Source organism: Charadrius vociferus, unplaced genomic scaffold (assembly GCF_000708025.1).
Source record: "Charadrius vociferus isolate BGI_N301 unplaced genomic scaffold, ASM70802v2 scaffold90, whole genome shotgun sequence".
In the NCBI taxonomy this organism is placed as follows: domain Eukaryota; kingdom Metazoa; phylum Chordata; class Aves; order Charadriiformes; family Charadriidae; genus Charadrius; species Charadrius vociferus.
In genome coordinates, this window is record NW_009647222.1 from 7,022,832 (window position 1) to 7,035,245 (window position 12,414).

The following is a 12,414-nucleotide window of genomic DNA, read 5'->3' on the forward strand; positions in this document are numbered from 1 at the left end:
AGATCTCCCCAGAGCCTTCTCTTCTCCAGGCTGAACAGCCCCAACTCTCTCAGCCTCTCCTCATAGGAGAGGTGCTCCAGCCCTCGGATCATCCTCGTGGCTCTCCTCTGGACATGCTCCAGCAGGTCCATGTCCTTCTTATGTTGGGGACTCCAGAGCTGGATGCAGTACTCCAGGTGGGGTCTCACGAGAGTGGAGTAGAGGGGCAGAATCACCTCCCTTGTCCTGCTGGCCACACTTCTGATGCAGCCCAGGATACGGTTGGCCTTCTGGGCTGTGATCGCACATTGCTGACTCATGCTGAGCTTCTGGTCAATCAGCACACCCAGGTCTTTCTCCTCAGGGCTGCTCTCCAGCCATTCCCCACTGAGCCTGTATTTGTGCTTGGGATTGCCCCAACCCAGATGTAGGACCTTGCACTTGGCCTTGTTGAACTGCATGAGGTTGGCTTGGGCCCACCTCTCCAGCCTGTCCAGGTCGCTCTGGATGGCATCCCTCCCCTCCAGCGTGTCTACCTCGCCAAACAGCTTTTTTCATGCACAACAAGCTGGGAATGGGACTTACTCATGAAAGGAATTAGATGTATTTAAATAATGCATCTAGGACTGGCTTGTGAAAGAAATTCCATTACTGAGGTGTTAAGATGATAAAAACTAGGAAGAGATCTTGGTCCTTCATAGTGCTTTTAATAAACTTCAACAAAAAATGGCTTCTTAAAAGCTTGCCCTATGAGTTTGTGTTTATTTGAATCAGAGAGCATTAAACTGTCATCTGCCAGATATCATTTATGCCGTATCTTTGCTCTGAGGCAAATTACCTATATATCTTGCTTCACAAATATTTATTTGACCTGCCATTGAAAACTGCTACTGAGAGCGTTTCTACAACCTCTCCAAATAGTATTAATCTGATTAATTTGTATGTTATCTAGTGCAGGTGCATGTAGCAACCTATTGCTGCGTTTATTTATTATTTTATTTTATTTTAGGTAAACCTTTCTGATTTTTAAGGTTTTAGCATTATTTATGTCTGGGAATTAAACCTCCCCTATCCTTCTAGTCTGTCTCTTTTTTTTTTCTTCTTCTTCTCAATGATTGCATTTTCGGAAACCTCTTATTTTGAGTCCTCTTTCCTGGTTTCTTTTTAAGTTGTCTAGCTTCTCTTGAATTGTGGTAGACCAAACTAGAAGCTGTTTCCTAACTGAGATCTCAATGAATTGTGCACATATTAACAAACGTAGTCATGAAAATGAGAAAACATTCCTGGCAATTTTATTTTTCTTGGTGAATGTCGTTGAATTCATCTATGTTCCATAGAGGTGGGACTTTGCTGTCCTTCTCCTTGCCATTTCCTGATGATGTGAATTTAAGAATATGTTTTTGAGAGCCGGTATTTGTATGCAAATACATGCAAATTAGCACCACCACGTTTTTTTCATAGGGAATGTGGGATGTTTCGCATTAACTAACATTGCAGGGAGTATACAGTGTGCACACTAGTGTCCTCTCTGGGCACTGACGTTGCACAGAACCATAACACGGGGAGGTGCAGCCAGGAATTTGTGCAGCTCGTTTGCCGCACTCGGCTGTCACAAGTGCCAGGATCCCTTCTCTGAATGCTACAGAGGTCACTGACAATGCTAATGGAGGCAGCGACTGCTGTGGAAGCAGGAGCTTTTCTCATGACGAGACTGATTGCTCCCAGTGTGGAGGAAGTGTATGGCAACCCGTAGTGCAAAAACCCAACAGTTTTCGCAGTAGCCCCTGGAAACTGCTGTAAAAACTGAACTGTAGCTCACCTCCCCAGCTCCTGGCTCTCGCTAGTGTAGAAAATGGGCCTCTGAATCATTTAGATAAAAAGATGGGGTGAGCAACTTATTTTTGTTCGACTCAAGGGTTTCATGACTGACACTGGCTGCCTGGAGGACACACACAGAAGTGGAGTGCTACAGAGAGTTAAATAGAGAAGACAGTGAGAAAAATGACATATAATAGAATCATAGAATGGTTTGGGTTGGAGGGGACCTTGAAGATTGTCTAGTTCCAACTCCCCTGCCATGGGCAGGGATACCTTCCACTAGACCAGGTTACTCAAAGCCCCATCTAACCTGGCCTTGAACCTAGCCATCTTCACCTTGAACACGTACATCTTCACAGGCATAAAATGTGCAGCAAAGGAACCCGTGTCTCCCTGGCACCGGGAGGAGAAGTCACGAACATTAAACAACTCTCTGTGCTGCTGCCTGCCCTCTTCTAGTGCTCCTCATCCTCTGTGGGGGTGGTTGTCTGCAGAGCTTAAGCAATCAGAGGCTGCTTGACCCTCTTCTTTAGGGTCAGTGTTTGCTCAGCACATGCTCTTGCATGCCTCTTGCCTTTCCTTATCTCATGTGTTCCTTCTCTGTGCTGCACATTTCCAGCATGCTGCAGAAAAACAATGAAGCCAGCAGGTGCAAATGGGGATGTCTTGATTTGATGGATGAACTTAAAAATGGGAGGGCAAATTTGGCTATGGTAGAGCTCAAAACTTTTTTTTTTAAAAAAAACCAACAACCCAGAACCAACAAAACCCAACAACATAAAAAACTAAAAGTCTTTTTCTGAAAAAATCCCAAATTCTACTTATCTCCGAGAATCCTGGTTTCATTTTTGCCTTTTAAGCATTAAAAATATTGTTCATATCCTTGATTTTAAAAGTTGGAAAAATTTGAAATGAAAAATGCACCAGTTTTTGGTGCAATTTGTATGTATTAAGTAGACTTCTCCTGACTGTAATTTTTGGAGCAGTGCATAATTGTTTGAATGTATTTTCATCTTTATCTGCTGCACCTTCCTTCTTCTCCCAGGTCTTTACTATGGAGCATTTAGGGCTCTTCATTGTCTGGAAGTTTCTTTCTACTTCTGTTTTTCAGAGTCTTGGCGCTTTGCTTTCCAAAGTAAATTTGCTCAGTGGCTTTCTCTTTATTATGTTATCACCCTGCCCACCAGAACAAGACTGTGAGCAGAACTGAGATGCACATACTTAATTAGCCACTGAAAATTCTTCTCTGTATTTTCTTGGTAAATTCTGTACTCTGAAGATACCCCGCAGTGTATTATTAAAAATGCCACTCGCCTGTTGTTTGTGAGCTGTATAATGCTTATAATACCACACAGTGGTAACAGTCTGGAGCCTGATACTGGTAACAAGACAGAACACAGTGAAAAACAGAACTTTAAAAGAGTTTGGGGGGGGAAGTCTTTGCTATAGATAATAATGGCCTCTTCCATAGCCTTTCTGCTTGTCAGAAATTCCAAGTCTGTGTCTTTGTTTTTGCTTTGTAGTTACATAGGATCATCTCTGCAAAAGGTTTTGTTTCTACATTTCCCCACACTCTGGTACAAAAATGTCCTATTGTGCTCATAGGTTTGGCACAGTAAAGAATATTTGTAGCTTTGTCCAGTATTTATACAGCACTTTCACATTTTTCTGACAGCTTTCTTCTTATCTTTTTTTCTTTTAAAATAAAACACCTACGAACTTGCAAATTAAAAAAGACTGAGGTTGAAGCCCATCAATCCTGAATGTCAGTTAAAATCTTGACTGTCTTTCTGTGCACAGGTGCAACCTTCCTCCTCTATCCAGTGAATACACCAAGGATGTTGGATCGAAAACCCAGCTGGTGACGGCAAATCCCAGTATAATTCAGAAAAGGTAGAGAGCATATTGTTCCTTCTCTGGTCGGGGGAGATGAAATTAAACATGCTTCATATGTGCTATAGATATTAGCGCATCAGAGTTACATTCTTAATGATCTTCTGATCTGGAAAAGATGAAATAGGCAATGGTTTGGTGTTAGGGGAAATAATTCAAGACCAAACCCCTGATCCTTTCACTGTAAGTGGGGAAACTAAGGGAGGCTGGCTTTTACAGAGTTAGTTCTTCTCTCATACTCTGCTCAGTGCTTCCAGCTCCCTCCTTTTACCATACACCAGGCATGTGCCGGAGGTGCTTTGGCTGCTTCCAAGCCAGACACATACTGATGGGTGGCCCAAACTACTTTGCTGGTTAGGCCAGCTGGCTGCTGCATCCCACAGTTAATGAAGATGCTAATTTGGGTTTCTCTTTGCTTCACCACTGATAACCTTTGGGTCCTTTCTGTCTTCATATTATTTGTTTGATACTGACTTACGGGCACAAAAGAGCTTAGGGTGGAACCGATTGGCAGGTTGTGATCATATAAGCCTCACTTTCTTAGGAAACTGGGACAAATTTTTGTTGTTTATTAGAGTTGGTTGAAATTTTCCAAATGTCAGTAGCTGATGAGAGAGGGGAAGAGGGAGGGGAAAAAAAAATTCAACACCATCTCTCTGATTTTTGCCTTCCTGAATTTTAATTACTGTGTTATTTGTTTATCACCCTGAATGAGGTAGGCTGTTCTCAGGTGGAACAAGATCTGGTAGTAACCTGCCACATTCACTGAAAAACAAAGAGAAAAGGCATAAACCAAGAGGATGAACAAGAAATGATTAGACATAAAAAAATATATAATGGGGGTACTGGGAGGTGAAGGATTGTGAAAGGAAGCAAAGCAAGGAAATAAAATGAATACTAGAAAGCCAGGTGTTTCAGAAAGAAGAAAGGCACAGACTTGGAAATGGATGTTTGATGGTATTTAAATATAATATTTTCCCTCTCTATCAGGAATTGAAGGGTTCGCTAGTTTTGTGTGTGGAAAAGATGACAGCCTTTGACAGAGTAGGAAAGAGAGGGTGGGCAAGAGGGAAATGGAGTAGTAATCAGCTTGAAGAGCTGATTCCAGGCAGAGAGTGTCTGAATAGGAGAAGGCACAGAAGTGCTCGTGGGATGAGAGCAAAACAAACCAAGCAGAATTGGCAGAGGATGGCACCAGGTGCCAGGCAAAAGGAAGGAGCTGCTAAGGGCAGTGGACCTGAAGATGGGGAATCTGAAAATCCAGTGGGACGTAGATGGCTAATGAGGTTGATTTAATGCGCGGGATGAAATGGCCACAACATCCCATCAAGGAAAGAACATCAGTTTGGCCATGGCGTTTTGGATAAAATGTAGAGGAGCAATGTGAAACATGAAGTTTACAAAGGATTTTACAGTTGTCAAGGCAGAGGATTATTAAACTCCTGGATGTTTATTTTGCGCCCTCCCCTCCATCAAGGCCTAAAGTGGAAAGCTCGCTGTATTTTGTATTTTTGGACAGAAGAGGAAAAGGAAAAAGAGTTTTAGTGATGCAACAAGGAGACTATGGAGCTACACTAAAGAGCCTGTGAAGTTATCCAGCAAGAAGGAAGGAAAGGAGTGAACAGATGGTTGAAGAAGCAGATGGAGAGAGTGAGACGCTACTTTGCGAGAGGGGGATATCACAAGGAGGAGTGGAAGGGGAGGGAAATGGGAAAAGAGAAAGGGAGGAAGGAATAGATGGGCCACAGGAAAAGGGATTGTGTTCAATGTCAGTTTGCAAAGTGAGTGGATGATAACTGCAGTGCAAGACCTTTGATGAGAAAGTAATGTGGGATATATATGCAAGTGTATTGATTAGGAGGAGATACATAACCGGTAACTGAGAATGACATAGAGAACAAATTTACAGTGCTGAAAATTGGCAGAAACCTCCTCTGAGGCTTGGAGCTCTTGAGAGATCTGACACTTTGCTTCCCCTGCCTGGTCAGGAAGAGATTTTTTATTTTTTAAATAATATTTTACTGACATTTCCTGTATGCTAGCCAAACTCATTATTTTACCTACTGTGTGTTAAGGTAGAATTGGAAAAAAGGTGAAAACTTGGAAGTTAAAATAGAAAAAAAAGATGACTACTCTGTCAACAAATAATCCATTTTAATGGAAAGAAGGTTTTTAAGGAATTAAGACTGCTTATAAGTCCAGACTTCCGTGAAATTCAAGGACCTTCAGATTGGTGACTGATATGTATCTGTTTCTAAGCTGTAAGTTAACTAGCTTCACATAATGGTATTTTTCATTATCATTCTTCTCCTTCTCTCTTGTCCTTACTTTAAGTAGGTTGATATTGATGAGGCTTGACATCTCAATTATCTCTCAAGTGTGTTACGGCAGATTTAGTGAATTGGTCCTGCAACACCATTCATGGCTTCTAAAAGATTTATCCTTACCAGGTAATTTATGATGAGGCGTGTTGGATAGAGCAAAGTTGTCACACCAGGGATGTGGAGGCAATTTTCTGTGTAGTTTTAAAGCCAGAATGATTGCCTTTAGAAAACTAAATTGTTGGCAATAATTATTACAGAGCGATATCTGAGCTACCACTGTGTCCCTCTAGACTTCGAACCTTAGGATGGGAGAGTCAGGACTTTAACCTGGGTGTACACTGACTTTAGAGATATCTTCTCAGCATTGCCTTCTACAAAACTTTGAGTAGGCAAATAATAATGAAGGAATCGGAGATCAAGTTCCTACTCCATTTTCAGCAGTAAATATGACTATGCAGTCAGTATAATTTTCACTTGCCCAATATTGTGCTCAGTTTGAAAAACGATGAGATTTTCCTACCCTAACTTTGCTTCATACGATACAGGAGTACTGACTGTGGAGGTATTACAATAGAAATTTGCTGAGCTGACTCGTAATGACTGCCCAGTTTCTTTTTTTGTCTAAAATATTTCACAAGCGTATCCCTTCAATTAATTGTGAAACTTACAGTCCTTTGAGCCTGTGTAAAACTTCTTTTTCCACTTTGCGTTTGAACCTTACCTCTCTGTCAAACCCTGGTTTGAGGTTGCAATTGGGATTGAAATGTTTCATAAAGCTACTCCTGGGGTCACTGTGACTTCTCCCACCCCCTACCCCCAAATACGGTTGAGGGACTGCAAAAAGGTTAGTATCTTTGATGTTTCCAGTTCATTACCCTACCACCCTAGTCAGCTTGGTCTTATCTGCAGGGAGACACTTTCTAGGCAGAAGATTACTCTATATTTGTCCTGGTTTTTATTTTCTTCCCACAAGTAGCCGCTGTAAGTCACTGCTTGGAAAGAGGTGGTGCAGTAAAGAGACCTGTGATGTGCCTATTGCTGTTCTTAGACTTTGTGAAAAAATCAACAAGGTTGATATTCGGAACACTTGTCTACCTCTGTGGAGAGGGACTAGTCAGTGGATCACATGTGAACATAAAAATGCTTAAATAGGTAGTGATGATTTTTGACGAATGGCATAAGATTTTTGACTAAGATATGCAAAGAGTTACTATTCGGGATGTGGATATTATGTGTTTCTGAAGTCACTGGCTCTGGGCTGTTGGAGAAGCAAATTCCAGGAATTTCTTACCATCTTCAACTACTCTTGCAATTGTCATCTAATAATATTCTTAGCTTTTGTCTAAAGTTTTAATTAAATCCTCAGACAAATGCTCTTTGCAGCAATATTCTGTTCTAGTTGCCATGTCTGTTTGCTCTGTCCATGCACACATAGATCATCATTAACATGGATATAATAGTTCAAGTAGATGGTTTCCCAGCATTCAGTAAGTTTCAGATGGACTGATGTTTGTTGGTGAGTGTTTTGTCCACGAGCTGTGTGAGTGTTTCTGACCTGTGTAGAAATAATCTCATTAGAAAATGGCACGACGACTATGGTAGCATTCTTCATTTGCCATAATTCAGCATCGGTGTAACTGACAGAAGACCCCGAGGTATGTAGCACACACCTCCCAACACTGTTTTTGAGACAAAATCCGATAATCGGTTGAATTGTGTGAAGCCTTCCCCCCTTCTCCTTTCAGGGTGCTGTATTTTCTCAGCACTGATGGTGCTGGAAGGAACACACATTGCATCTGGGGGGAGAGCAGGCAGTTGTGCAGCTGCTCTGGGGGCTGCTACTGATGCTCGCAGCATGAGAAGCAGATGGCGAAGGGGGACTCGGGGTCTCTGCCCTCGCAATCCTCGCTGTATGATGAGTAATGAGATCTGTTCCTTCCCCTGGAGAAAACCCTCCCCACGTCCTTCTCACCAATGAAGGGAGAAGTCAGACTCTTCTGCTACCTGAGCCCACCATGCACATGGAAAGCACATAAGTCCATGGCAGGGGCAGAGCATGGACTGATGCTTCTGGTCCAGCAGGAGAGGAGAGCCCTTCTGCTGAAGGGAAGAGCCAAGGTGCTCTTTCCCACCTCCGGCTTTCCTCTGCTGCTGCTTCGGCACCGCGCAAGTCCCCGGGAGCAGGAGCTTTGTGCACTGTAGAGCCAGGCTCTGAGGCAGAGCTCCACCACCCCTGTTTGATATCCTCTCCCCGCATCAAAGAAATCCACTTGGATGAGGACCAGGTCATTCCTGTATGTGTTTAGGGCTTTGGAGGTTACCATAATTAAATCCATTATGAAAATTTCTGTGAAATACCTGTGCTGTCAGAGACAGGGTGAGGGTGTAGGTGATCGTGTTTCTGCTCCTACAGTGTTTTTACTAGAGCGCGCCTTGTTGCTTTGAATACAGAAATAAGCGAAGGGTTAGTTGAGGTGGTATCAATCTTCATTCTTTGAAATGTGGATTATTTTTTTTTTTAAAGTCTTTGTAGTAGACCCTCTCAACAGTTCTATAACATTGCTAACGGAAATAGTCTGACTGAAACTTGGATAACCAGATTTAGGATCAGCTGTTACGCTTTTTGGCTCAGGATGAACTTCCATCACTGAACGTGAACAGGTTTTTTCAGTAAATTAATTCACTTTTTTGATCTCTGCAATGTTTGACAAGTTTTTGCTGCATCCAGTTTCCTGCACTAAAGCAAGATGAAGGAATGAGACTAAAGGCTAACAAATGCAATGATTCTGCCTCTGAGCTTTGAAATGTCAGTTAAATATCGCTGTTGTTTATTAGGTTCCCACGAAATTTGAGTGGGATTAAATTTGCTTTCCAGTTCTCCCTACATTTTAGAGCCAACTAACAATCTTTCCTGGATTCAGTCCTGAAGACATCTTTGAGTCCAGTTGGCTTAAGCCATTAAAAATAAAAAGACGGAACAGAGGTAATTATTTAATTTGATAAAAGCTTCCTTCATTTTTGATTGTACCGATGTACAATATTAGGCCTGTTGCTGACACTGGAACATCAGAATTCCTCTTGACTATGCCTCCATGTAAAAACTATATATTCCATTTCTGGGTAGTTACATTTTAATTTGGTAATTGAAAAAGATGAGAAAACAAAAAACAAACCCAACTGAACCACCCATAAAAAAAGTTATTGAAGGAAAGCCTTTATTGCTGGTTTTGTCCTTTCCATAGGAGTTAGGTGATGAGATCTTCCCTTCTGCAGTAGTTTAACCACCAGATTTTAAATAATTCACATAGAGGTTCTTTTTTTCATTCCTGGTATATGAATATACTTCAGATTATTTAATTGAGAAGTGTGCCAAAGTGATAAGAAACATTGTTTTCATTCACATTGCAAAACTGCCCTTTTATGTTCTTCTGCAAGAGTTTGTGAACATCCCTGCCAACAGCAAGGGGATAAAATTTGTGGGAAGCACTTCTTTAGAGGCAAGACTATAATAAACCCTTCTGTATATGGCAGTTGCATGGAGCCCCATTTGTTGGTAATCAATCTTTTCTCTCCTCTAATACAAAATTCCTTTAAAAGCTTTAAGTTTATTAACAACAGAAACCTTAGTTTCTCTCTGTGAGGAACACCTTTTCTTTTTGTCCACATTTGAATAGAAAAGGAAGCGAAAGTGTGATGATGGAGAGGACTTGCCAGTGTTACAACCAGGCCAAAGGCAGAGCCAGGAAAAAAATGCAGAATTTCTGATGGACTTTTCTGATTTACTGGCTGATGAACAAACATGTGGAGTTGTAACAAAGCCATGCTGTGATTAGGACAGTTTGATGCTGTTATAACCATGCTTTGACTCCATTGAAATCAATGGCTTTTACTCTTTTATCTGCACCCTCTCTCCTTAATTTCCATTGTGAACAGGTTTATAATCTATTTTGAAGTAAGAAAAGTATATAGAATACTTTTTAAAAATGCTAATCTGTTTTGTATTTTCCTTGCTTTTTACAGATGAGACTTAGATATTTTTCCTTGGAAAAGTCGTAGAGTTTGGCTGCAAAGTCATACATTTCAGTGATCTAGAAATCCTAACCTATGTAAGGAGGCTTATGTGGAACAGTCTTTTGCAGCTGAATCAAACATTCCCAAATAACTGAATTCATTTTAATTAAACCCCATATGTACAGCTCCAATTTTAAAGTCAGCTTTTGAAATCATAGGAGTAGATCATTCACACTGAAAAGCATCTATCTTCCCACTACAGATGTGCAGCCAATACCAGCTGAAGTGGCACTGCAAGCATTAGTGTTAGAATTCAAAGGTGTAATGAAAAGTTAAACTAACCAGAATGCTACGCAGAAAGAGCAAATGTAGAGTCTTCCATGTGGGGACATATACGCGAAAAATTGGGGGACTTACTGGCTAGGTGGTATTTCTGCTGAAAAGAAGTATGTGGTGTTAGGTCAGTGGCTGAGCATGAATAGGCAATGTCCTACTATTTAGATAACAGCAAATGCCGTGTTGGGTTATCTAAAGAAGTGGAAAGCATGAAGAGATACATTTAAGCTCAACTATGGCCTCAGCTGTGGTACTGTACTTGGATTTGGCACCGTGTGTTCAAAAAGTTCCAAATCCAAAACACGGAGAGTCAACTGCAAAGTGCAATGAAGAGCAGGAAGAAAGAGAAGCACGAAGCCTAAGCCCAAAGGAAAGGACTGTTGGATCTAGAGGTGTCTCAAAATGTACCAGTGGCTTCAAAGAGAAATGTCAGTTCCTGTTGATGAGATGAGAAACCATGGGCTGAAATTTTGGATTAGGAAACTGAGAGGAAAAGTTGTTTAATCTGGTAGGGGAGAAGAAGGGAGAAGACTGAGGAGGGCTGTAACAGTTTCCGGGGGGTACGGTTAGCTAAGGTGGTGGAGATGAGGACAGCAAAAGCAATTGCTAGGTGTTAGGAAGAAGTTCCCAGAGAACTTCTATAAAAGTCTCCATGTTACAGTAATTTAAAGTGCTAAGTGATTAGGGGATGAAATGGGAAATGGTAAATGAAGTGTCATGAAATCATAGTTTGATGCTTTCTCTGAAAGAAAACACAGTATTTTACTAGTAATTATCATAAAGCAGAGACTGAAGATACCAGGATTAAAACAATCCATTTGGATTTCTGATTGAAATATCTTCACATTTGAGTTCTAATGCGTGTTTATTGTACAATTGGAGAGGAATAGGATCTTACACACGCATTTATATGTCTCCTACCTTAAATTGTGATTTTGATGATAATCGTAGTTATCTCTTTTGTGAATGGCATTTTAATTGCAAATCTTTGCCTTACCAAAATCACTAGTGCCTGCCCATATGTGCTGATATTCATTAACACATTGTCTCACACATTTTCATTTTCTTGGCGAGCCAGTGCAGGAAGACTGCTTCTTTTCTTTTTTTTTTTTTTCTTTTTTTTTGTCCCCCACCTCCTGGTGTCTTCTTAGGACCACTGTATTGAAAAGTCTGCCAGAAGTATCAAACAGAAAGACAACCAGCTGTCTGGTTTTCCATTATTAGGTTTGTGAAATGGGAAGTCTATATATGTCCTTGAGCAAATAATGCTTCTTTTAATTAAGGTGATTTTTTTTTTTTTTCATCCTTGTATTGCTGCAGTAGGACTTGATATGAGAGCTTCTAAATCCTACTGCTAGTATGTGGAATAGCATACCCAAGTACCTTGTGTCTAAGTATGTGTGTAATATCTTCAAAGTCAGTGGAATAACTTATATGTGTTTTGCTGGATCAACTTATATGTGTTTTGCTGGATCAAGCAATTTAGTGTCTTGTATGAGCGACCCAATTTTTTTCAGGGTAACATCCCCAGAGATTGTTAAGTGCCTAATCCATGTTTAGGTAACTAATCTTTCTTCGCAATCTTTGGCTTTAACCCAGATTTTTCTGCTGCTATCCCATCTCTTGGATTTTTTTCAGATATTGATTGGAAAGCAAATACTTTTTTTTTTTTTTTTTTTTAGTTAATGAAGATACAAGGCATCCTGCAATCTGAAAAACTGCAAATAATAAGAACATAGAAAACTACTACTACTCTGTCAGATTGTGGCATTCCCACTTTTTCTTGCACTCTCATCTCTAAAAAATAACTCTCACTTTTAGCAGCATCTGCAGCCATGTGATCCCACAAACTTCAAAGAAAGCCTCCAAATTCAGGAGGCAGTCACAGGAGTGTAAGAATTAGCCTTATGGACTTAGCCACAGGCCAAAAGCTTTGGGTTAAGCGTAGGTGTCAAAGAGGCAGAGAGGTTAATTAGTATCTATTTTCTTATTAAGCAGTGGAGGGGATTGCTGGGAACGAGATAATCTAGCTGAGAAGACTGGTGAGTTTTAT

At 40.8% G+C, this 12,414-nt stretch overlaps 1 protein-coding gene across 1 annotated transcript in view; it reads left to right on the forward strand.

Moving 5' to 3' along the window:
• ST8SIA1 (ST8 alpha-N-acetyl-neuraminide alpha-2,8-sialyltransferase 1) overlaps positions 1 to 12,414 on the forward strand; it is a 113,352-nt gene that overhangs the window by 56,083 nt on the left and 44,855 nt on the right. The window contains exon 5 of the mRNA XM_009879768.1: positions 3,598 to 3,690. Within this exon, the coding sequence (XP_009878070.1) occupies positions 3,598 to 3,690 (93 nt within the window). The remainder of the gene's footprint in view (positions 1 to 3,597; positions 3,691 to 12,414) is intronic.